Source organism: Miniopterus natalensis, chromosome 13, assembly GCF_054644295.1.
Source record: "Miniopterus natalensis isolate mMinNat1 chromosome 13, mMinNat1.hap1, whole genome shotgun sequence".
NCBI classification, from domain to species: domain Eukaryota; kingdom Metazoa; phylum Chordata; class Mammalia; order Chiroptera; family Miniopteridae; genus Miniopterus; species Miniopterus natalensis.
Window position 1 is genome coordinate 15,276,242 of NC_142093.1, and position 26,552 is coordinate 15,302,793.

A 26,552-nucleotide genomic window follows, 5' to 3' on the forward strand; every position below is an offset into this window, starting at 1 on the left:
TTCAGCCCCTCGCTCTCCTTCATCACACTCATGTCACAAGTCACCTCCTTCTCTATGTCCTCAACGCATCTGCTTCTCTCCATCCTCACCGCACGGCTGTTGTTGAGGCCCGAGCAACGCAAGGACCTCCTTTGAGATCTGCCCCCACCGCCAGCCTCCCCAGACCCCAAGACGCGGTTCCCAGCCTGACGCTGGAGGCCCGTCAGGACTCACGTTCTGACTCTCAGGCCAGCCTCGGTCATCGTGTGGTCCCGCGTCACAGCTGCCTTTGAGGGATAGTGAATTTCTTATACTTCCCACCACGAACTGCTGCCTCCTGCCTCCTGGTCTTGTTAGAAAATCCCTTCCTTACCCACCCCTGTGATTAGCCCCAATTCAAAAGCCTCTGTCTTTCTGGAGCGTTCTCTGTTCCCCTCCAGAGCAGGAAAGCATCCATCGCATGTGCTCCCCTTGTACTCTACGCCTTCTTAACTATAGGAGGTATCCCTTGGCATTAGACTTTATTTTTCTGTTTACCTGACTTATACATCACAGGTCCCCAGCACCTCTCACAAAACCTGGCGTATTTAGGAGCTCAGTAGGTGAATTAAATGCTGTACTTAGGATGATGGAGGTCAGACAGAAGTTGGCCTACCATTCATACTTTTGGGCATTTGTGACACACACCTTTAGCTGGTGTCCAGGTCCTAGCACCTTTAGACACAACAGGTGTGTAGAAGAAAACGTTTCCCATTGGCTGCCTCTTGGTCAAGGGGATGAAGCAGAACCGAATTCTCTCAACCTTGCCAACAAGTAGAGGAGCAACTTCCCTGTTTAGGATTTTCACACTGTGGCATCTAAACTTGGCTGCAATACTGAGTCACTAGTTTCCTTTAATGGCCGTGGGAAATAAAACCAGCAGCCTTTCTGAAGCTCTGAGAGCCTAAGTCCCTAGGACTGCAGCACTGGGATAGAGTGTGGCTCCTAGACCTTCTCACCGACTGTTCCTAGAGCACGTAATTGTTTACCAAAGAAGAGAAACCCTGCATGTACAAAATGATGCCAGCTGCACCCTTAGTATAAAGCAGAAGTAGCCACACACAGAAACACAGACCTCTTAGGGTCGACTTTGTGTGACAAATAGTAAACAGAGACAGTCTCTATTGGGGGGGGCAAAAAACCGCACAATAATCCAGGCACCTGTGTTTATTAATCATTTGCCTTGTAAATCTGTTTCCACAAATAAGTGCCCAGAGTGGCAGCTTCAAACAGACTGCACACCCGCAGACACAGGTGATGCCGCCTGCAGACCGCCCTCGGTTTCGCATGCCCGTGTCCGGGCTGCCTCGGTGACGCGGGGAACGTCACCTCAGAGGTGTCTCATCAGGCAGAAGATCGTGATGGCACAGGGAAGTGATTCTGGGCGACATCGTGACGGGTCTTAGAGAAACACTGAAGGATTTGGGAATAGAACTTTTAGGATGCAAATCGAAAATCTAGAGAAAAAAAAGCTAAGACATAATTCCTTTTTTGCTGGGAAGAAAAGACAATAGGAAAAAAATGCCCACTCACCCTCTGTCTCTCTCGCGGAAGGGAAACCTAGACGCCAGCGTGCCCCGTCCTCGGCGTGGCGGTGCTGCGGTGTGGTGTGGCACCAAGGCCCTGCGGGGCGCCTGCCGCCGCAGTCGCTTGGCTGTGCCTCCTTGCCCGCGAGCCCTGACCTGGGATTTTTGCGAAAGGATTTTGCGCTCACTCGTGAGGTCTCTTCCAGCTTCTGGGATCCTAGGTGTAAGGAATGTGGAGCCTTGAGAACAGGGACCCGGGTGTCAACGGGGTGGGCTGGTTGCAGCCCAGAGACTCCGCAGACAGCACCGCCCCTCGCAGGGGCATCAGGCCGGCTCCTGCTTAAAGCCAAGGCCCTTCCTGCCTCTTCGCAACCCGGAGAAAGGCACCGCCCGGGGACGCGGGGCCCCGGGGCCCTGGGACGGGCATCCTTTCTGCCTGGCCCTCCCACAGTGACGATGGGCGACTCCCTGAGCTGCCCCCAGGGCCCCTGGCATTTCAAGGAGCACCCCCCCCCATGGGACCCACCCGAGGACCGACTGCGGCTGCCCGGTGCCTGGGACGGCCTGTCAGCGCTTCAGTTAAAGGGCGATTCATTTTCCCCCAAGACTCAAGATGAAATTCCTGCCCGAAGTGACTGTTTGCTTCTAAACGTGGCGCCAGCGAGGAAGCGCGTGTGACCGAGAGCCCTGGGAGGTGGAACACGAAGCCTTACGTTAACCAGCAGCCGCCGAGCGCCTGCTCTGCGCAATAGGCTGCGCGGCGATGCACGGCCTGTCTGTAACAGCCGGTTACAGTTTTCTTTCTTTTATTTTTAATCCTCGCCTGAGGATATTTTTTTCCATTAATTTTTCAGAGAGAGAGAAACATCGATATAAGAGAGGCACATCCACTGGTTGCCTCCCGCACGTGCCCTGACTGGGGTCCAGGATCGGATCGAACCTGCAACCCAGGTACATGCCCTTGACCGGGAATCAAGCCCGTGACCCTTTGGTGCGTGGGCTGCCGCTCTAACCACTGAGCAACACCGGCCAGGGCAATTGATTACAGTTTTCATATCACTTCCCACATACGTTTTCTCGGTGGATTCTCACAAGCCCCCTGAGATGCAGGCCTGGGGAGGGCAGAGAGTGTGACATCAGCCCTGCCCCTTCCTCTTTTACAAATGTAGCAGCTGAGATTGATAAAGGACCAGAGGCTGCAAATGGCAAACTTCTAAATCCCAGCTTGGTCAGCCTCTCTGTGGCTCTCTCTCTGATGAACATTTACTCTGTAATGTGGGAATACTGTTGGCATTTATTTTATTTTGCATCCACAAAAATTACATAAACTCTCTCTCTCCTTAATGGATATATAGAGGAGTTGATGACAGAACAGAATTCATGAGGGCAGGGACTATGGATGCCATTTACATCACTGTCACTTTAGCCCCCCAAGTGGCCCTGGGCACATGAAGGAAGGAGAACCACACCCCTGAACTGTTGGCATTTAGATTGTCCTCTCCTTGGGGAAGATCTGGAGATGACATTTTTATTGTCATCCCAGCTGACATACCAGGAGCTTAAAACTGACGCTTCTTGTTTTGTGGTGTGCAAAATAGTCTGATGCTTTCCATAATATTTTTAGCTCTATCAGTTACTTTTACCACTCTGAGTATATGCAAATATCTGGAAAGCCCCTGCATTTTCACAGTCTCATAAGAAAAAGAAAGAAGAATTACAAAAATGGTGAGTGGAGATAGTTTGACGACCAGGTGTGTTCTGTTACAGTCCTCCAGTCCAGGCCACGCAGGTCCTCAGGCCCAGACTGAGTCCGCAGCCGTCTTTGCCGATTCGCTTGGGTGTAAATGCAGCAACCTGAAATGGTGACTCAGCATTTTTCAGAAACAACCAGACTTAAAATATGTTCGACACAAGCAAATATTCTTTTCTTTTTTTAAAAAATATATCTTTATTGATTTCAGAGAGAGGATAGGAGAGGGAGAGGGAGAGATAGAAACATCAATGATGAGAGTCATTGACTGGCTGCAGCCCACAACCCGGGCATGTGCCCTGACCCGGAATCGAACCCCGATCGCCTGGATCCTGGGTCCACGCTCAACCGCCGAGCCACGCCCAGTCAGGCGCAAATATTGTTGAAATCCATTGACAAGCTGCCTGTGTTACAAAAATGGTATAGGAAGTTGAACAGGTCGTTTTGTGCAGGGCCCAGAGGAGATCCAAAAAAGCAAATATGCTCATGGCTGGGAAGCAGAAAGTTGGCAGGGGTATCCCAGAGGGCAGCTTGTGTCCACTGATGAGAGCAGTGGCCTTTGGCTGCTACACTGACTGGAAACCAAACCCTGCAGTCCCCATCTGTGTGGCCCTTTCAACAATCCCCACTGGACACACATGAGCTCATTTAGTCTTCACAACAGTCCTGGGAGGGAGCTATTATTTGTGATTCCATTTTATAGATCAGGAGACTGAGACTCAAGAAGGTTAATGACTTGCCCAGGTTTACACCTAAGAAATGGAGAGCAAACATTGGGAGATCAAGATGTTTCCATCATAGGCACAATTATCTGTCCATTTGACATATGAAAATACCCAAGGATGCTCTGCGTCCTCTGAGAGAGCATCTCCCCTACTCAGTGTCAGTTATTTGAATTTGTGGTTGGGTGTCTGGTACTGCTGTGAGCTCCTCTCCAGCAGATGCCAGCACCAGTCCTCAGAGGCAAGAGGACAGGGACATGCTCATCAAAGTCTGGATTCACTCTTTTTTTAAAAAAAAAATAATTTACTTAGTTTATTTATTTAAAAATTTTTTTTCAACTACAGTTGACATGCAGTATTATTTTGTATTAGATTCAGGTGTACAGCAGAGTGGTTAGACAAGCATATCCCTTATAAAGTGTTCCCCCTCATATTTCCAGTACCCAGCTGGCACCATACATAGTTATTGCAATACTGTTGACTATATAACTCTACCTAACAAGAAAGACACCCAAGTCAATTACGTCGGCGAAGACCCTTTTTCTAAATAAGACATTGTTATGCCAATATCGCTATCAAAATCCCCCTTTCAGGGTCACCCAAGTAGAGCCCTGGAGTCTATTTGGTTATTAATGGTTGTTGGCACACCTGATGCAATATACTGAAGTTGAATTATGGTATCAGATAAAAATCATAGATGAGAATGAAGCTTGTGTATCATCCACTATCATGTGTAATCAATAAACCGTTTAATATCCTCTTGGAAAAAATCCCTTCCATGCGTCCCGCTTCACTCTTCTGTATAGTGGCTGGTTCCTTAAGGCACCCGTGGCGTGGGATGGTCCTCAGGGGGTTGGATACAGTGCGCATTCTTTGTGAGCAGGACTTTCATGATCTGAAATGATGCATTGGTCAAAGAAAGGGCAGCATTTGGTTCCCTTCCCTGCTGATGAAATGGTGTGATTAGCTGGGCGTCTTAACATTGAAGGGCATGGGCGAGAATTATCCAGGCTTATTTTAAGCCTCATGACTCTTCTGTTTTTGGTGAATGGGACCGTGCATTTTAGGCTTTCTAGATTCTATCCATGCTCTCCAATCTTGATTTCGTTATCCTTCCCTACGCTGGCCTTTCTCTCCCTCTTTCTTTGTCCAGGCCCTCCCACTAGGCCCCAGTTCACAAGTGTCTGTGTGAATTACTCCTGATCATTTCTGTCTTCAGTGGCTCCCCCCACACATAATAATCATATTAGTAGTAACAGCTATATTACTAGCACTAACATCAACAACACTAAATTACATTTCTTGGATTGTACCATGTCCCAGGTCCTGTGTGAAGTATTTTATGTGCATTATTCCATTTGACCTTGATGAACACTCAATTCAGCAGGGACTTTTATGATCATGCCCATTTTACAGATGTGGAAACTGAGTGTCAGAAGGAAATAACTGGCTCAAGGTCACAGAGTTAACCAGCAGCAGGCTCAGCATTTCAACTCAGACCCACCCAATTCCATGCTTTATACCCCGCCTCCCTGAGCAATTTGTGTAGCACTTAGAGTGGGACAACCTATTTCACATTCAGTGTGTGTTGCCTTTCTTGATATGAATACTTTTGTGTGTGTGTCCAGGTCCTAGTTATTCCAATAAATTGTCAGGCCCTTGAGGGCATGAATGATTTTATACCTTAATATATCACCAGAACTTAGCACAAATGCCCTAAAATAATAGAAACCTAGTAATTTCTCCTTAATTTCTACAGTTCTTTCATCACACCTCTAAGACAGCATTTATAAATAACATTTATAGGTCTTATTTTATGCATGTGGCCTGCTGTTAAACACCAAGGATGCTTTACCTCCAGCTCAGTGATTAGTACTTAGAAGCTGCTCCATAAGCATTATTGAGGAACTGAGTCAGTGGTTCCTGTCAATGCTGATGACCACACGAGGCTTAACATTTTCTCTTTTTGGTATCATTTTCCACCTCTGCCAGCCATCTTCTTACTGTTCCATATTCACTCACATGATTAGACATTGACTCAGATGTTTAGTTTGAAAAGTATTTCAGCAATTCAAGTAAACAAATAAATTTTGTGTCCATTCTAATTTCTTGTAGCTTTCACTGGACCTCTATCACACAGAAGATGATATTTATAAGCTGTCACTGGTGCTGGAGCCTAGAAATTCTAAATCGGTAGGTATTGCTTCCTCTCTGAGAATCAGTGCCCAGTACTATGGATTCTCATTTACAGTAATTGACTGTTGTGGTGGTGCTTTATGATCTAAAGATTGAAGAGTTTAAACATCTATATTACTCCCCTTTAAGCAATGAAACATCTTAGCCCTGACAGTTCGAGAATTATTTCTTTACCTGGGCTAATAAAGAAGAACATTATTTGCAATTACTCTGTTATTGTTGACCTGAGAACGCACCTACATATAGGATAAAAAAAAGTGAACCATAACTCATCTTAACATTGAAGATCATTTAGACCCTTCTAGGCTTTTAAAAAAAAATCCCATTCAACATAAAATTAGATTTAATAATTTTAAATACTCTGGTCATAATTCACGAGTTTCTCTACTACTGATCAACTCAGCTCAGAATTTTAATATTACATTGGATAGTGCCTCCCTTAATTGATGGCTGACTCAGTAAAGAAACATTATATATAATGAAATTCAGGAAAATGCAGCAGTTTTAGTGAGTGGACGACACCTTAGGTGTGTTTTGCACCAATAAAAAAATATCTGGGTGAATTTGAAATTTACAGTGAGGGTGAGTTTGCATGTTGAAGGAAAAAGTGTCTATGTTTGCCTCTCATACCCATATCCTGAGATCGGTTTTTAGAAACGCCTCGTGCTTAGCTTCTTACCAGCCGAGCTCTGCGGCCCACGGCCAGCAGCTCCAGGCCCTGTCTGTCCACCCGTTAGTGCCCACAGTGACCTGCCCCGAGGGGCTGGAAGGGGCGGGATGACTGTGAGCGCCGCTCCCCGGCTCCGGCAGGGCGTGAACCTGAGCCGGAGTCGGCTGACCCGGTGGCATCTGCCCTTAAAATAGTGAGTGTGGTGGTTCCACCAGCACTTCCCCGCCTGCCGGCCCCCCAGGCTCACCTCCTGGGGACACTGCAGAGCGCAGCCCCGTGGGAGGAGACGGCAGAGACAGAGGGAGGAGTGGGGACCCACACTCTTCAGAGCTGTCATGACTCAGGGAAAGGCAGGGCCCTTGGGGGGCCTCGGTCATGGCTTCGAGGGGAAGCAGGCCTGGCGTGGCCCGCTGCGGGGCCCGGCCTCCGCCTCCGCCGCCTCCCTTGCCTGTAAGCAGGCACCTCCGTTGCTGCCCGCTGGCTGCTGGACGCCTGGTAGGGCATCGCCGACATGCTCTCCCATTAACTCTGCCGAGTAGACTGAGTCTGGCGAGCAGAGGTCTCCAGCAAGCGGGAGAACCGGGACTTGGCCTCAAGCCCGTCTGTCTACCACGCCTGTGCCTTTCCTGCCGCGGACGCGGCCCATCGTTTCCCCGCCACCCCTTGTGGGAACAGGGTCCGATCGACCGGCTTAGCACACTTGCCTGATTTGTGCTCTTTAGATCCACCTCAGTTTATTTGCAGATAAATTTTTGCCGACCTGGGGAGACATTTCCATCAAACATAGAAAAGTCATCGTATTTTTTTTGTAACAGCAGAGACTTTCCAGCCCCTTCCAAGTGCTAAACTCCTGTGATTCTATAAAACACGTTTCCCAGCCCCTTTCTGTCTCCTCTCAGTGCAGTTCCACCCAGTCCTGTGCTGTGTTTGGCACGTGCGGATCACTGGAGAGCAGGGCGCCCTGGGGACATATTCCTGAGAGCCTGTGCTTCATGGGCTCACCGCTGGTGCTGGCCAACCTCAGCTGACTCCGTCCCACTGTGGACCCGTTTCTGTTCATGGTGGGACCCTCGGGCCTCACTAGGTCTTTGTGTTTTACTTTGTGTCTCAGATTTTGCACACGGCCTCTAGGTCAAACACAATACTTAAGAGTTCCACTTATAGAACAGTCAAGTCCAAACAACTTAATAAATATTTATGTTCTAATGACGTAGTACTTGATTGAAAAAATAATATGCATACATTGAAATAAAAATATTTTTATTTCATTCCTTAAATAACCACAATTACTTACTAGTGGATGTGTGTGCCTATTGGACACTGTATAATTTCTAAGTCTTGGAATCAGATTGGATCCTGCCACCCTTAGTTTTTGTCCCGCATGGATATTTTGCTTTGGGAATATATATCATTGAAAAGCGATGGAGCACTGTCTAATGGGGGACCTGTGAAATACTTCCAGCTGGTAGTTTGTGGTGTCTGACGAGCATTGGGTGTCGCTGTATGTCCCCTGGAAGTTTGAAGTACCTTGTGGTGCCCCTCTGAGCTCTCTGCAGCACTGTGGGCAGGCTGCCTTGTACAGTTTGGGAACTGTGGGCTTCTCCTTCATCAGATCAACGAAACGAAGAGCCACAATATGTGCAGGTGTGAGTGTGACTGTGTGTGGAAGTGACCATATCCAGACGGCAGGTAATTTTTGGTCCTGTGGGTAGCCGACAGGATGCCAGCAACAGCCACCCCACAACATTCTTTGGGGCTTAAATCAGTACAGTTACTCCTCAATTCCTCATGCAAAAATGTTTACCCCCTATTTAGTATCAGAACACCTGTTCGTGCAAGTTTGCATGCGCGCCCCAGCCTAAATATTTACATTGTGTGGGGTCCCAGGGAGGGGGTGTAAACTGAACAGCATTCTTGGCTGGTCTCCCGATAGGATTGTGTTTTTCACTTGTGTTGTGTAAACATGTTATGCGTTATCGCCAGCATCCCCTCCACATTGTTAAGTGAAAAATGTCTTGCAAGAAAGTGGAAAAACCTGTGCAGAAAGTTCACGAAGAGGGCTAGAGAGACCTAATAATTAGACCAACAGTCAGAAGTGATTAAGTGTATTAAGAGAGATGCCAGTATAAGGACATAAACTTGGCCAACCAGGGGGAGCCGTTTACTGCACACACCTACTAATTTATCACTAACATCAAGTTTTAAAGAACAAGGCAGCTGGTGTTTTATATATTTTGCGTGATACAAAACCTGTATGGATTGTTACATAGGGGTTTAAGGATGTTTTAGTAATATTTGGATAACTTGGATAGGATTTTGGGATGTGCTGAGAGAGCAATTATTTCTTCCCATTATTTTAAATATTTAGAACTTAGGTTGCTGCTAAACAAAATGCACTATTCCAGTATGTATTTCATTACAGATTAGATTCCATTGACAAAAGATATTTGTTTTCAAAACATTTAAGTGCTACATACATGTAAGTTTTTACTGGGATTATTGATATACAAAATGTAACTGTCTTTCTCAGTGTCCCTGGTCCTAATTGTCCAAGGCCCCAGATAAAGGTGAAAAATGTGTGTATTTTCTATCAGCAGCCTACCTCCCCTACAACGCCCACCAAGCCCGTGGTGCCCCTGGAGTGGGCATCAGGAGTCATGCCAAAGCCAGACCCCACGGTCATCAACAAGCACATAAGGAAATTAGTTGAGGTAAGTGGTTGAAGGAGTGTTAAGAGTGAGCACTAGAAGGCCGCTTTCTCTTTCCAGAATATTCTTCGGTTGCTCGGGAATCAGATGGAGCCCATGGCAACAGCCCCCGGCAGGTAGGAGCAATGTAGCAGACACTTAGCTCAGCCTGGCATCAGCCTCTGGGGCACAGTCTTCAAGAAAGGCCCCCTCTCCCCCTCTCCTGTGTGTTCCCACCTGCCCAGATGCCCTCAGCTGCTCCCAGTTCCTCTCTGCAGCCCTGACACCTGTCATCACCTCTGCAGCTTGAGGGGCTGTGTGGGGTGCACTCATTCAAACCCCGCAGGGGTCACGGTAACAGGCACTATACACTGGTACCTGAGGGGCGGGAAAGGCCCCGCAAGCGGATAGCTGCTCTTGCCGTGTGCATCTGGGGCCCTGGGACACCGCAGCACAGTGGCATTTAGGGAAGAAGCGTCACTTAATGGAGGGCAAGGCTTCAGAGTTTTCCACACAGAGGAGAACCGGCCCCGATGTGGGGAAGATGGAAACATTTGCTTGTGCCGTGGCCGAGTCTGTCCTCAACTTCCACACACCTGTTCCATCGCCCTCTCCCGCCCTCTCCTCTTGTACAGTTGGAGTCTGTGTGTTTTCTTTCTTTTTTTTAAATATATATATTTTTATTGATGTCAGAAAGAGGAAGGGAGAAGGAGAGAGAAACATCAGTGATGAGAGTCATTGATCGGCTGCCTCCTGCACGCCCCCCACTGGGGATCGAGCCCGCAACCCGGGCATGTGCCCTGACCGGGAGTCGAACCCCGATCGCCTGGATCATGGGTTGACACCCAACCACTGAGCCACACTGGCCGGGCCTGTGCGTTTTCTTGGATGTCTGAGGCAGCTTCACCTTGGACTTTGAATTTCTCAGCAGCTGCCAACGGTGCTTGCTGAGCTAAATCCCCGGTCCTGGCCTCCCCTAAAGCAGACATCTGGTTTGTGACCAAGAGGATATTCTCAGATTTCCCAACAGTGACCCGAGTGGACCCCGTAACCTGCGGAAGAGCCACTTTGGACACAGCCTCCGTGCCCCTGTCCCCTCCGCCTCCGTTTTGCTCTACTGACTGGTTGTCAAGGATTTCAGCTGCCGCCAGCTGGGCTGTGGTGTGGTGGCCTGTGTGGCATCTGTTCCTCGAGCTCTCGTACCGACTCGTCACAGATTCTGTTCCAGGCCCTGTCTCAGCCTGGGGCCATGGCGGCTCCTGCTCTGGAGCAGGGACGAATTCTGTGGCTTCACCAAGCATTTTTGTGGGGACCAGGGAACGAAGATGGCTGTGGCCCCATTACCTCCTACCTTAAACAATTTTAGGCTATTCTCAACGCGTTCACTTCTGTTTGAACTCTAGAATTCTTTTGTTCATTTAAAACTAATTCCCACTGGGATTTTGGTTGGAATTACATTAAAAGTATACTTTTCAAGTTTCAAAAAATTTCAGTTTATAGCTTCATAAATTCTATTGTTGTGGTGCTGGCATTTGTGAATTCACCAAGCCCAGCTCCTGCTCAAGCCTGAGGTCTCAGTTTAGATTTCACTTTCTCCAGGAAACTTTTTAAAATCCACCCCCCGCCCCAGCACTGTTTTTATCATTAGCATTGCACTTATCTTGTTATACCATAAAGGCTGTTGATTTTGTTATCTCCCGTGAGATTCTAAGCAACTTGATGGAAAGAATAATATGCTAGTTATCATTGCTTTCCCAATAGTAAGTTCAGAGCCTGACTTATAAGTGGTCATTCAATAAATATTTGTCTTTCCTTTGCAGTCTGTGTTTAGAAACTATGACCATGACCATGATGGGTACATCTCCCAAGAGGACTTTGAAAGTATAGCTGCCAATTTTCCCTTCTTGGATTCCTTTTGTGTGCTGGACAAAGATCAGTAAGTCTTAATTTTGTTATATTTCAATGCAATTGTCTTGAAGCAGGAAATTATTATCTGAGGAGAGCAAGGAAATTGTTCATTTACATCTTGACAGCTTCCATCCTAGTGCGTTGTGAGTCTAGCTTTCCACTGAAATTTTTCTTGGTGACCATGATCATGACTGGATGGAATCGCAGGACAGATGATATCATCAGTGCTGAGTATAAGAACCCACTTGCAAATTAGCCCAGCTCTCCATTTCCCACATTATTTCTACTCTTTAGTTAGTTCATCAACCCCACAACTCCATCAAAAAACAGTAGAGGAGAAATAGTATTAGAGTTGGCCTGGTACAGTCCTCAGCATCAGTGAACCTGCAGGCGATCTTCAAACTCACCAAGAAAGTAAGATTTTATTATTATTATTATTACTTATGGTCTTCATGAGAGCAGGTTATGGCTGCACATAGCCAAGCAGTGTCCATGTGCTTTTTTCTTTTAATTTGCCAGCTCAAAGTTTGTCTTAATAAACAAATAACATATTTTTCTTTCTCTTCAAATAACTCTTGAAAATTAAATGAGTTTAGAAGCTAAAACCCAGCTCATTAAAAAAATGGTTAAGAAATAATTGCCAAGAAAGCCTGGCGTTAATAATTTGATTAATTTTTAATTATATGAGATTAATTCATAGTTTTAAAGTCATCTTTAATGAAACGCCAGATTTTATATTGGTGAAATGTCCAAATTATATCATATTAAAATCCTCTAATACTTTTGTTGGTGTAAGAATTTTTAAAAAATTAAATCTGTAAGTAATTCAACACACCAAGGAAAGCCTTGGTACTTTATCAAAAGTGTCTTAAACCTTAATTCACCTTTATTGTATATCCAGAACAAAGAATACTTTTTAAATGAATTAAATTATTAGCAACATAAACTTCCTTTACAAAATAACATTTAAGTTACCCAGGAACTGCCCACTTCTCCCCTCTGTTTGTCTCTGTGAGTGGCATGTACACTTAAAATCAACTTGAATCAAGTGTGTGAGGCCATAAACTTAAAATCACTTCCCAGTCTCTGTTTCCTTCCTCTGCTGGTTCTTTAGAGGGAACTGAGACTGCCCGGCAGATACGTAACCTTTTTCCCCAAAAAATGAAGGTTTGAAGTGTCCATAGCTTCCATGATTTCTTTAGTCAGAGAGTCGGATGTGCTGATTTTGAGAGGAAAGCGGACCACGTCGGAAAAGGTTCTAGCAAGTTGCCGAAGATGCGGCAGCGGGACTCCCAGCCGCGGGCTGGAGGCGCGGCCCCGGCCTCAGGCGGGGGTACCCGGAGCTCGGCCTGGGGGCCGAGGCGGGGCGGGGGGACGCCGCTCGGGGGCTCCTGTCCCCAACGGAGAGGCGCAAGGAAGAAGGAGCGCGGTGGACGGGGAGGGAAACCAGGGCAGCACGGGGTCCGCGCAGGAGACAGTGCCAACGGGGGCAAACTGTCCCCATGTCACGTGCTGCCAGCAGGCCACCAAGCTCGAGGGGTGGGAAGAGGCCACTTGAGGATGCCGTTGTGACAGTCCCGTAGAGTGGTAGGGTGAGAAACCTGACCGCGTGGAGTAGGGTGACGGAAGGGATGGACAGACGTCTAATGCCTCTGTCCCTGAAAGCATCTGGAGCAAGAGAGAGAGACCAGACGAGCGCGGGAGCCCGCGGCGGGGTGGAGGAGAGACATTTTTAGGAGGAAAGCCTGACATCTGTGACCAGGGGAGGGGGTGGAGGGGGAGCAGAGCCTGGGGGGCCGCGAGGGGGGGCGTGACTTCCTCGGAGACGGGATGACGCCAAGAGAGGATTCCTGGTGGCACCGGCCGGACGACATCCTACCCAGTGAGTGGGAGAGTGGCCGTCCATGTGTCGGCTTTCTGCCTCCCGCAAGCAGCTTGGTTCTTGCAAGCTCTGCTGCGAGGCACGGGCTAGGAAGGTGTCCTCCTGGAAGCTCCTATTTGGTAATAAAGGAGACTTTCCGTGCGGTGGTGCACAGGACACACACACACACACACACACACACACACACAGACACACACACAGACACACACACACACACACACACACAGAGACACACACACACACGCACACACACACAGACACACACCCACACACAGACACACACACACAGACACACACACACACACAGAGACACACACACACAGACACACACACACAGACACACACACACACACACAGAGACACACACACAGACACACACACACAGACACACACACACAGACACACACACACACACAGAGACACACACACAGACACACACACAGACACACACAGACACACACACACACACAGAGACACACACACAGACACACACACACAGACACACACACAGACACACACACACAGACACACACACAGACACACACACACAGAGACACACACACAGACACACACAGACACACACACACACACAGAGACACACACACAGACACACACACACAGACACACACACACAGAGACACACACACAGACACACACACACAGACACACACAGACAGACACACACACAGAGACACACACACAGACACACACACAGACACACACACACAGACACACACACACAGACACACACACAGAGACACACACACAGACACACACACAGACACACACACACAGACACACACACACAGACACACACACACACACACGCACCCCTGCTGCCGACTGAGCAAGCCTGTGGCGCTTTGAGCCTACGGGAGGTCCTCTCCCCCTTCCAGGTGTAATGGGGCAGTGCCCCTCCCTCACTGGTTTTGGCCACAAAGGTTTGGGGGGCAAACGATTAAAGTGTGGCAGCCGCCTTGCCATCAGGTATTCAGAGACCCCTCCCTTCTTGGATTCTCTTCACAGGGACGGCCTCATTAGTAAAGATGAAATGATGGCTTACTTCCTGAGAGCCAAGTCCCAACTACACTGTAAAATGGGACCAGGATTTGTCCACAATTTTCAGGAGATGACCTATCTCAAGCCAACCTTCTGCGAACACTGTGCGGGATTTGTAAGTCCGTCTTCCATTGTTTCCTCTCCTGTCTGTCGGTATTTGTGCCGCCTCCCGGGAAGGTAGGGCAGTGATACACCGAACAGAATCCGCTGGCCGCCTTAGGCCAGAAGAAAACAGGATGGCTCCCCGAATTCAACAGAAAATTAAAGACCAAAGCAAGATCTGCAGGTTGCGTTATGTTCTTTCTAGGAATGCAGGGCTGGCCACGGCGGGGAAGGCTGGTGAGCCGCTAACGAGAGTGAGCAGTTTCTCTCTTCAGCCCCTGCCAGGGAAACGTGCCACCCAGTGAGCCCTGGCACTCCTCACTGATCCTCATAAGCGCCGCAATTAAGAGGAGTATTCATCTTAGCCAGTTGCTCCTAGTTCTTAGTGCATGTGGTGTCAGTCACTAGAAACCCATCGCGGCCGGGCTCAGTAGTTTGTGGCTCCAAAAGAAAAAATCATAGTTTTGGAGAGAAGATGGATACACCATTTACCTGGCGCCTGACAGTGATGAAATGCTTCCCAGACGTTGGTGTAAGTGACCCTCATGACTAGCTGCGACATGGGCCTTTTCCTCTCCCCATTTGCCTGTGAAGACAGTGAGAGGTCACAGAGGATAGCCCAGGTTTCCCAGGACGCACAGCCGGTAGTGGCCAGAGCAGGATCCGGTGCATCTCCCCGCATTTGGTAATTCCTTGGCAACTAAGGTCAGTTTGAGGCTGGTATTAAACAAAGGCTCTTGGGCCCTGGACATCTTCCCGGTGATACCCAAATTATAATAAGATGGAAACTGTGGTACGCTAGGTGAGGGTGGCCCAGCGGCCAAGTGAACCTGACTCTTGCTCCTGTACCAGACGCCAGAGCTCAGTTTTGTTGGCTTGTTCAGCAGTCACGTCCCACTGCAGGCCCACATTGAATCCACAGCCGATAGTACAGGCTACTACTAAAATTACACTCTCCCCATCCCGTTCTTGAAGAACTAGCTCCTCCCCGAAGGCAGGAGTTGGGTTTAAGCACACGCCCCTCTGACAGTGGGTAAATGAGAGGCAGTGGTGACCTCCAAGGTGGCCCCACGTGGTCACAGCAGCTGATGTGGTCAAGGGGCAAGGCCAGCCTAACCACTCTCCTCGCCCACCGCAGGGAGGGAGAGCTTAACCTATCAGCTTCTCCACTGAGGTGGTATTACCAGACCACTTTATCATAAAATCAATATGTCTTCTTTTTCATGTTCCTCTCTTCCGATGGGAATTTTAGCATGTATCTAGGCCTGAAAAATGCTGCAATGGGATGAGGCCATGTGTAGCTCTCTGCTGCGGAGTGGGGCCCAGTGAACCTGTGAGGCCACCGCACAGCTCCGCCAGAAGTCAGGCTGAGATATCTGTCTTTCGGTGTGGTGTGAGAGTTGGAAGGCCCTTACCAAGTCTCAGGAGCTTATCTCTGCTCTCCAGTCCTTCTGGATGTCTCTCCCTTTCATGGAGGCACCGGTTCTAGAAAAGCAACAAGGTAGTGTTTCTGGGGAGCATCCACACTCCTCCCCCAACTCCTCAGAGCAGATTTGCCGGCACTAGGTTGTTGGGGCAGCTGCGATGAGTTAGAAAGCTCTGGACTTGGAGTCTGGCTTTGAATCCCAGTTCTGTCCCTATATTAACTCTTTGTTCTTGACCGAGTTATTGACTGCCTCTCTGCCTTCCTATCTGTAAAGGGGTTAAGACTTACCTGTTATGTTGTTATGATGATTAAATGATATCAGACATATGGCATGTCACATAGCTCAGGGTAAATATATATATATATGTGTGTGTGTGTGTGTGTGTGTGTGTGTGTGTATTAGTGTTCCTTCATACTTTTGGAGTTTAATGGAAATTAACTCACTTAAAATTTTAATAGCCCTTTTTTATTTTTCAAAATATATTTAATCATTGGTACAATTTGATTTGATCTTTACTCACAAACATTTTAAAAAGTCCATTGGTTTCAAAGGGATTTATAAATATAACTCTTGCCCTGGCTGGTGGCTCAGTTGGTTGAGACCATGCACCAAAAGGTTGCCAGTTCTATTCCCTGTCAGGGCACATGCCCGGGTTGTGGGTTTATCCCAAGTAGGGGGCATGCAGGAGGCAGCCGATCAATGTTTCTCTCTCTCCCTCTCCCTTCCTCTCTCTCTAAAATCAATAAAAACATATTTTAAATAAATAAAACCCTCTAGATATATCGAGAGGCATCGTAGGGGGATGCAAGGAAGCATTTATCAGTGACTGGACTACTGGCTTTTGAAATAAATTCCATTTTAAGGGTAAGGAAGACAGACAGACACTACTTAAAAGACACTTATTTTAAAACAAGAATTCCAGAACTGAAAGAGGTTTGCTAATTCCCTTATTTCAGGGTCTTGAGAAGTAAAGTGACTTCCCTAAGGTCACATGGATCTTTAGCAGCAGGTCTGTGACTCATCTCCAGGTCTCCTGACTCCCGGTCCAGTGCTCCTCACACACAATCAATCCTCCAAGTGTTACAGCAGCCCCGAGGCCTCCAAGCAGAGGACCGTGGGAAGTACTCCTACACACACGTCCACATGAGGCCCCCCCTGCCGTCCCGGGCTGGCACGCCGACCCAGGGCCCCCTAGTTATTGAGCAAGCCTTCGCGAGCAATGCCCCGACTTCCCCTCCCGGGAGGACTCGGGCTTGACTACATCTTTTTCAGCAGTTCCTGCAGCTGTGCGAATCATGTGCCATATCCAGATATTAGGATGCTGCCGAAACCGTCTCCTTTCTTGTCCCAAATCAGTGGTTTTTGCTCACACCCAGGACACCCGGGAGCAGCGCCTCCCTGTCTTTCTCTCAAGTGGCACACTGTCCTTTCCTACGTACACGCTCTGAGACCTGGCCAAGTGATTTCCCCCACGCTCTGTGGCTCAGTCTCATCTGTGAAAATGAGGAAGTCATGATTTCCTCCCCCAGAAGGATACTGTGAACATTAAATGAGCTAATACACACAACGAGCTTAAAACTGTGCTTTTCCCATAGCAAGAGCTCAGCACACCTTAGATATCATTGCTGTCATTGTTATGACTATTACCAAGGGCTCGGTGAGGAAACAGTTTCTTACTGCTACAAAGTTTCCCAGACACAGGACCTTGCAACTTAACTTCCTGGATCATCACACTTACCTATTATAAAAAAGAAGCCCAGGATGCCCTGAGGTGAGGTCATGCCTGACCACCCACTTCCTTTGCCTATTGTCTCCTGCCTGCCCTCCTCGGCCATCCTAGGCCCCGAGGCCTTGCTTCCAGTCAACTGCCTTAATAACCCTTCTTGTCCCCAAGGTAGAACCTCGCCTTGTTCCAGGAAGCATTTTCATCGTAATAGTGTATTCTGGGAAACCAGATAACTTTTTAAAATTTATTGTTGATGAAATAATGCTGCTAAGGCTCAAAGGAATCACTGTCCACTGGGAGGATTTTTCTTGTCAGAAGGAGGGTAAGAAGCAGCCTTTATAATGCCCTTGAGTCACTTCACATTGGTGGCAACTTATTCTTGTCGCGGGGGCATATGACACCCCCATCAGCCCCGGAGGCCACCAGCCCTGCTGCTTTCAACATTATTTTATGAAGTAGGTGTCAGTCCCCTGGCCTAACCAGGAAAAGGTTCGGGGTGAGCTTCTCCAGCTTAAGCTCAGCCCACTTACCTCGCCCCACGGTGTGTGCCTGGTGTCCGAGACCCACGAGACCCACGTGCGAGTGCTCTGAAAGGCATGAGGAAGAACAGAGGAAGGTCCCTTTTCCACCAAGTTCCCAGTGTGTCAGGAGGGCAAGGACACGGCCGCCGGGATGTGCCCCGGAACCACGCGGGCAGATGCCTCCCGGTTGAACTGTGCGCCCTCACGTCTCCCCGGCGACATGTGGCACTGCCCACACCCACTTCCTACTTGGCTGGCAAAGTCTGAGCCTCCTCTGTGCCCTCGCCCGAGCCCTGGCACAGGCAAACGCTGAGCAAATGCGGGAAGTAAATACACAAATGCACACCGGATGCTTTCCTCTTCTGGGTTCTTTCAAAGCACTGGCGTTACTCAGAAAATAACCCAGAAAACAGAAATGCGTTAGTGGGATGGGCGCCGCTTAGGTGGCTTCATTCCTGCAGGGGGGCACCAAGAGCAGCGTGAATATCATGAAAGCCCAAGACAAAGAAAGTCTCCCCCCTAAATTGTGCTGAGAGCGCAGATGCTGAGGTCCCGTAAATGCACCCAGCAGTTCCCCACCCAGCTCGCTCTTGGCTCCCAGGTGGAAAAGGGAAGCAGGATTCCTGTTGTCACCCGGCGGCGGGCTGGGGGAGGTTCCCCTATCTGGCAGGAAGGGTGTCAGGAGCAGCTACATCCTGTTTGTGCTCCACTGGTCATCTCGCTTCCCAGGACTTCCTTCTTCGTGGCCTTGTTTTCTTTCCAGATTTTTCTTCAGATTCCCTGACATCCCTTTGTCTTTTGTTACAGCTCTGGGGCATAATCAAGCAAGGATACAAATGCAAAGGTAAATAAATGCGACTGGGTTAAAACGTCTTTAACGTGACATTTGGGATAGGATTCCAATTTGTCTGATGAGATCGCCAAAGCCCTTGGCACCCTGGAGGACTTGGGGCTTTGGGGCCACGGGAACTGCATGCAGGGGCAGAGTGTCTCGGCAAGCGCTCCCTGGAGGCCTGGAGAGCCCAGGTCGGAGTTTTAAAGCTTGTTAGAAGGGGGCAGACCCCCTCCATCAGCTGCCTGCATCTAGCCCTCATCTTAGGAGCTGTCAGCTCAGAATCCTCGGCACACAGATGAGGTGGGGATGCCGAGGTGGGACAGGCCTCACTCCCGGGCTGCACTGGAAGAACTTTCTCTCTCAGGGGACACCCATACGCAATACACGTGCAGTGCTTCCCACTCTCACGTCGCAGCTATTCCTTTCTCTGCTGAATCACAGGCGATGGTGAGACATAAGAGAAAGCTTGTCCCTTTCGATGAATTCATTCATATAGCTCCCCCATTTAATGAAAATTTATAACAACTGAATAAATGCATGTGACGAATGCCATGCACATGCCAAGTACTAGGCAGCTAGGCCTGTGTTGCTGCTTGTTCACATAGGCTCATGACACATTGCTGATATTTGATTTGAGAAATTGCTGAATGTTTTATGCAGGCACTTTATACTGGTTCTTTTAAGAATGTGATCATGCTCTTGAAAAATATGATAAAACTGTTGGTGGCAGTGGGAACGGCACTGGGTGTTAAACCGGTGGGGTCAGACCCGACCTGGGTTCAGCAACCCCGGTACTTGAGTTCTGGCTAGGGAAGAATTCAGAGCCATGACTTAAACTGTAAGAGAACATTTATTTATTACATTACAGAGTTAGAAGAAGTAATCTGTAGAAGAAATGGGCTTAGGAAACTGTTATAAAGGCAAAGGAAGGGCCCTTGGAGCTTGGGGGTGAGGAAGGTAAAGGTGACTCGCCTGGAGGAGAGGGAAGGGAAGGAGAAGGGAAAGAGGCGAGCCACTCCCCTAGGGTCCTCTATCCTAAGGGTTTTAAGGGTGGAGATTTTAGGGGAGGTCTCAGGGGAAGATCTCAAGAGAATATTCAGCAGCTTTCCAGGTGTGTCCTTTCGGGGTTGGGTCCCCACTGGCCAGGACAGGGGGATATTATCCAGTGCAGCTGGTCCTGAGGGCAGCCGTGGGGTGGTCTTGCTCATCTGGTTTTGCTGCTTTTCTGGGCCTGGAGCTGAAATACAGCTGAGGCCTAGATGTTATCTCTAGGGAGGAAAGGTCAGGGGTCCAAGCAGCATGGCCACTGACATGCTAGGGGAGGAGAGGTCGCCCTGGGGGCGAGGTCCCACCCTCCTGTTGCCCTGCTAGGCACCCAGGGCTTTCCACTCTGGGGACCTTCGGCACATGGCCTTGCTCCGCTCGTGCCTAACTGCCCACCGCAAAGCTACAGGAGGAAACATCCCGATCACAGGCGCCCTTCGGGTTGATATTGGTCCCGTGTGATGCGTTTTTCCTCCAGCCACCTCTCAGCAGTTGGCCCTCATTTCGCATGAACACAATGATTTCCTGACCCTCAGTGGGGGCCACATTTTAGGGCTCAAAACGAAATTCTTCCCTTTAGCTCTTTGTATCAGTGTCTTCGTCTAACTTGGATTTTTACCTTCAGGCAGCGAAGACACTGCAGTATCTTACTGCCCATTAGTTTTATCCTGATTTCTGCCCCTTGTACCTTAAGGACACACACACACACTCACACGCGCACACACACACACACGCACACTTTTATGAAGATAGTATCGGTTAAACCCTTGGATCCTCTTTGCACATATGGTATTTTCTCTTAAAGGCAGAGAGAGTGAAAATACGAAATCACCTGAACATTCATTACAACGTGACCTTTCTGTGATGTCATTACAAGACCATTTGAAACAAGGCCATCTGGGGGGGAATAGATATTGGAAATCCTTAGGTCCTCTGATGGTGAGAGAGAAATATACTCTTTAAAATGATCGTATCTGCTCAGTGAATCTCAGGGAAACGTAGGACTTCAGATGAAACAATTGTGTGGCTACCTTCCAAAGTGGCCAAAATTTTCTACACCGAGTAGCAATTCATGTTCTACTTTCTTAACTAAAGCATCCTAATGGGAAACGTCACAGAACCTGCTGCCTGCCGTCTCAAAGCCACAGTCAAATCTGGATCATATTTATTGAGCATATGCCCACTACCTTTTTAGTTTCTATGCAAAGAAAGGAGGCGGAAGATATAATCGCTTGCCCTGGAAAAGCTTTTGGGAAATGAAGAATAAAAAATGCAGACAGAGGCTGAATGGAGGGCCACCTCGCTGTAAATGGTCAGCGTCCGCAGCTGGTCCCGAGGGGGGAGACCTAGAAACTGAGGCTTCTTGCTCTCGTTCTGGCTCAGGGGCCCCTTTGTCTGGAATCCGTCTTGCCTGAGAAAAACCCCAGGCCCACGTGACTTGCATTTAGTTTGGGGCCAGGGCAGCTCCCCACTCAGCTCAGCCCCTGCTTGGTGGCTCCCCAGCAGGTCAATGAATTGTGTAGAAGAAGCTGAACAAATACGAGAGAACTTGAGGAATTGCAGGAAGGCAAGAGTCCCACTGGCCCCTTTCCAGCCTCTGGACACACCCTGTGGGCCTGAGCCGGGCTCTGGGATTCAATTCAACACAGAATACACGGGGTGGGGTGGGGGGACCAGCTCAAGCGCAGCCCCGGATGCCCAGTGAGCACCAGAGGCGCTTGCCTCTCACTAATCATCTGTGATTCTTTGGGATTTTTCAGACTGTGGAGCCAATTGCCACAAGCAGTGCAAAGACCTCCTGGTTCTGGCCTGCAGGAGATTTGCCCGGGCTCCCTCCTTGAGCAGTGGTCACGGGTCGCTGCCTGGAAGCCCCTCCTTGCCCCCAGGTAATGTCCTCTGCTTTCCTCCCAATAGATCGTCATTTCTCTCTGCTCACCTTCCCACACCTGGGCCCTGGCTGAGTTCGGGATCTAAACCTGGGCAGAGTCACTAACCACCAGGGCATTCTTCTGGGTGAGCAGCAGCGGCTACAGCCTTGAGGTCCCCTCACTTCTCTCTGCTTTGAGGTGTCACTAACATGCAACTCGCCTGCAGCCAGTTCATTCTGCCTCTGGCCTGTTGCTCTGGGACCTTACCTGTCAGACTCCCGTTGTTTGCACAAACTTTGATGGTTTGCTATGAAGCAGTCAGATGCCAAATGATAGAATCATCTTTCCCCTTCCAGCGCAGGATGAGGTGTTCGAGTTCCCTGGCGTCGCTGCTGGACACCAAGACCTGGACAGCAGAGCCATCACGCTGGTTACAGGCTCCTCCCGCAAGATCTCCGTGAGGCTGCAGCGGGCCACCACCAGCCAGGCCACCCAGACCGAGCCCATATGGTCAGAGGCTGGCTGGGGGGACTCAGGGTCCCACACCTTCCCCAAAATGAAATCCAAGTTCCATGACAAAGCAGCAAAGGACAAAGGCTTTGCCAAGTGGGAGAATGAGAAGCCCAGGGCACAGGCCGGCGTGGATGTTGTCGACCGGGGCACCGAGTTTGAGACTGACCTGGACGAAGCAGACATGGATGAGAGCAGACAGGATGGCGAGGTCAGTGCTGGGCCAAGCGACAAGTAAAATCAGGAGAGAAACGGATGGGCTGAGAGGAGTGGTACAGCGAGGCCAGGAGGCAGCCCGGTGGCTTTGAAAGCAGAAGGGCTGGGAATCAAGATATATCACTTTTTCAGTCTTGCCATTGGCTAGTTACGTGACCCTGGGCAAAAACGGTTTTCTCTTTAGACCTCAGTTTCATCGTGTATAAAACTGAACTGGATGAGTTCTAAAGCCTAGTGAAGGTGACCGTGTCTGTGCACTGAAATGACGTCGCAGGGACCCACGGCTGGTGCGTGTATTCATTACACCAGTGTGCTTACTCCACCAGTCGGCCTAGATTTCCAAGTGAGCATCAGGAGGCAGTGGGAGCGAGAGGCTGGTAGGTAAAGGAGAGTTGGAAGCTCTGACCCCTGTTTCGAAAGGAGGTTTTGACAGCCTCGTGGAGAAGGGAGTGGTGGGAACGAGAGACCCGGGGACCTCGAGCTCTCTGAGCCAGGCTCTGCCTCCACACAAAAATTACACTGAGCCCCTGGATGGCAAGAACAGGTCAAGATTACTCTCTGGCAGTAAGAATATGTATATTTTTAGTGCTTCTTTTTTTTTTTATTATCTTCTGCTAACTTAAAATAATTGACCAACATAGAAGGCTAGGAAACGTTGGACTAAACCAAGTTAAATATGTTTATCTATATATACCTATATGGACAAGTATACATATATATCTGTTTCCCTTATAAATTTTCTCAGTTCCCTTATACTAATTTATATCGTGACTTTCTGAGAGGGAGACCTCAACAAGGGGCCCTTGGGGCCCAGTGCTTTGTGGAGCACACTTTGGGGGAGCGCAGGGGGCATCCTTACCGGTGGGGGCCTCAGCGTGGGAGCCTTACGATTTCACGTGCCGGGTGGAATCGTGATCTTTTAATCCCCTCTCAATCGTGAGGGTACAGGTACCGATCCTCTGAGATGTTCCCGCAAATCAGCAGCATTCTAGGAACCCTCTCCTTCTGTTGAGTGAGGCTCAGCCGTGCATGAGGTTCTCATTTGTGTTGCAGGATGGCTGACTTCGGGCTGGGGACACCAAAGGCAAGAACACTGACCTTTAGAAGGAGCGAGGTGACAAGCTCGGGGAAACAGCCCACCTCTCGGGAAGTGACCTGGAAAGATATCTGGACGTTTGCTGCTTTGTGACACCGTGGGATCGCCCTGATTGGACTGCGGGGCCGAGGATGCGCCCTACGAACTATTTATTTCCTCCTCGCCCGGCCCTAGTCAGGTGCCACGAAGACTGCGCTACGCGGTTGGTTTCCTCGCGTCTTTCTCTGGAGCCATTCGTATGCGGGTGAAATGAAAGTTTTCTGCATGTACTTGATACTCTCTGAACTCAGACTTTGCTTTTTCTGTGAGACTATTATTTCAGTATTTTTATCAACTTTTTGAGGGGGGATGTTTAATGAGAAGTTGATTTTGAGGGTTTTCTGTATGCTTTTTGGATGGGACCAGGACTTCACATTTTCTTGAGAGGCAGGAGCGCTCTTCAGACCCTGGAATGCGGTGATTCTTCTCATGACCACCTGTTGCAAGGAGACGTTGTTTACACTGTTTTTATCACATGGTTGCTATTAGGATGTGTAATAAGTCACACATTTATATATCACGTAAGTCTTACAATTCTACATCAGTAGGAAGCTGTTAACACGCCATGAGAACTCTCCTAATATTTATAATTGCCGTAAATTATGAATATTATAATTTGAAAATTAACTCTCCTTGTCTCACTTGACTAGGGTTAGCCATCTTTCTTAAGACTTCTATTAAGGCTGCTATTAGGAAATGTGGCCCAGCCGGTGTGGCTCAGCAATTGAGCGTCAACCTAGGACCCAGGAGATCATCGTTCGATCCCAGGTTCGATTCTCCGGGTTGCAGGCTCCATCCCCAGTAGGCGGCGTGCAGGAGGCAGCCGATCAAGGACTCTCTCATCATTGATGTTTCTCTCTCTCTCTCCCTTCCTCTCTTTGAAATCAATAAAATTATATAAAATTTTTTTTTAAATTTTAAAAAAGGAAATGTGAATAACAATTAAAAAATAAATTTAAGTCTTTGGGGATAAAATTTAGAAGGAAAAACAAACCATTTAGTGAAATGCAAAACAACCAGCAATTTTTAAAAACTCAAAATAGCTCTAAGTATTTTGTTTGTTAAAAAAGACAACTTGGGGGTTGTGAAAGAGAACCCTTGTGCTCTTCCTAAGAAATTGCCATCCATGACTGAACAGTCACAGAAAGCAAATCATCACAAACCACCCTTGAAAAACAATATTTCATTAAAAATACTAAAGTATCAATACTTTTAATATCTTCCTTTGACCCAAAATAACTACATGTGTGCCTATTTGTTGCATGATGAGAGGAGAGAGCACTTGGTTCAAGATGTTCAAAAGTAGAGATGGGATTGAGCCTGTGGATCAGGACAATGACCTGCTATCGAGTGACCAGTCAGCAACTACCCACAGAGGTGCACCAGAGCGGCCCTGGTCTACATTTGGGAGTTTAAGTGTATATACCACGTAAGTTTGAGTTCATTTCTATTTGGGGCAGTGACTTCAGCAAAGAAATGCCTTCCTTCTCTTTTCCCATTAGGTCATTGAGGGCAGTTCTGCTCAGCAAACATTTGTTGAGCACCTGCTCTGGGCAGGTCCCGTGTTAGATGCCCAAAGACAAGCAAATGCTTGGTCTCTACCCTCAGAAGCTGAGAGCCTGTGGGCATTAAAGCAAGCTGGTTGCTTAAAATACAGTTCCAAATTTGCTAGAACTGACTTAATTGTGTGGCTCAGAGATCAATTTGCAGAAATATTGAAAATTAAATGAAGTTATTCGTTGAGGGAGCTGTGACTAAGCCACGTAATGAGAGAACTCACTTAACCGTATGGAAGCACCACAGAAGGCAAACCGCCACCCCCAAGTGTTGGTTCTGTATATATATACTATCTATTCCTATTCATAAATGCAATGAAATACATGTTAACAAAATTAAAAACAGAAACTGGCAATTTAAGTACAAGCAACCTTTCTTGTGTGTGTGTGTTTTTTTAATTTAAGAAAATTCAGGAAGAAACTTGTTAATAAATGTTCTACTGTTCGTTTTGTTTTCAGAGCAGTGGTATCACTTGCCACTCAGTGGGTGCTAATTTTGAGTATCACATATAAGAAGAATTTTACATTGTCAGTCTTCCTATGACAAAGATACTCAATGTACCTTGAGTAAAAAACAAACACAAACAGAAAATAAAATAAAATAAATAAAATAAAATAAAATAAAATAAAATAAACGTGTGTGTATATGTATATAAATATACACACAAACACTATTATTATTTGTATAAATCTGAGTCCATAATGAACATCTTTATAATTTTGATTACATCATTTATGCACAACCAATGGGGACTGTGATGTTTCCAATCTGTCAATTTCCCATAATCAGCAAATGAGCAAAATAGGCAAACCAGTGGTGAAGCAGAAAGATATTCCCCCAGACTGTCCTTTATGGTTTTGATGATCATGGCCACCTTTTAGGTGAAGAGCAAAAACAAAACTCTTAACAGTGAACATTACAAGGTACCAGGAGAGGACATGTTAGATGATGCAACTGAGTCTTCATGGAAGGGTGTACAAATTGGGTTGATGCGTTTTGAAAGACTTAGGTTGAGTGGCTGTCTCCTGGAGCAATAATGTTCCCAGATTTTGATGGTAACAGTCCAAAAGTCAGAAGGGTCTGCTGTTTAATAATGCAGGACTCCTACAGAGGAGAGCTGTTAATGATGGTAGGAGCGTGGTATTCCTAAGATAAACACATTGGTTTTGCCAAAATATACAAGACTCTAGAAT

General features: G+C 47.9%; 1 protein-coding gene across 2 annotated transcripts in view; it reads left to right on the top strand.

Moving 5' to 3' along the window:
* The window catches only part of RASGRP3 (RAS guanyl releasing protein 3), a 39,027-nt gene extending 13,302 nt beyond the window's left edge, over positions 1-25,725 (top strand). The window contains exons 10-17 of one of the 2 annotated variants that reach the window (XM_016219004.2): positions 6,132-6,209; positions 9,477-9,593; positions 11,390-11,505; positions 14,386-14,533; positions 19,002-19,038; positions 21,834-21,959; positions 22,298-22,662; positions 23,721-25,725. In XM_016219004.2, the coding sequence (XP_016074490.2) occupies positions 6,132-6,209; positions 9,477-9,593; positions 11,390-11,505; positions 14,386-14,533; positions 19,002-19,038; positions 21,834-21,959; positions 22,298-22,662; positions 23,721-23,729 (996 nt within the window). In that variant the 3' untranslated portion in view covers positions 23,730-25,725. The remainder of the gene's footprint in view (positions 1-6,131; positions 6,210-9,476; positions 9,594-11,389; positions 11,506-14,385; positions 14,534-19,001; positions 19,039-21,833; positions 21,960-22,297; positions 22,663-23,720) is intronic. The other variant, XM_016219005.2, reaches the window with a different exon arrangement.
* The last annotated feature ends 827 nt before the right edge of the window (positions 25,726-26,552 follow it).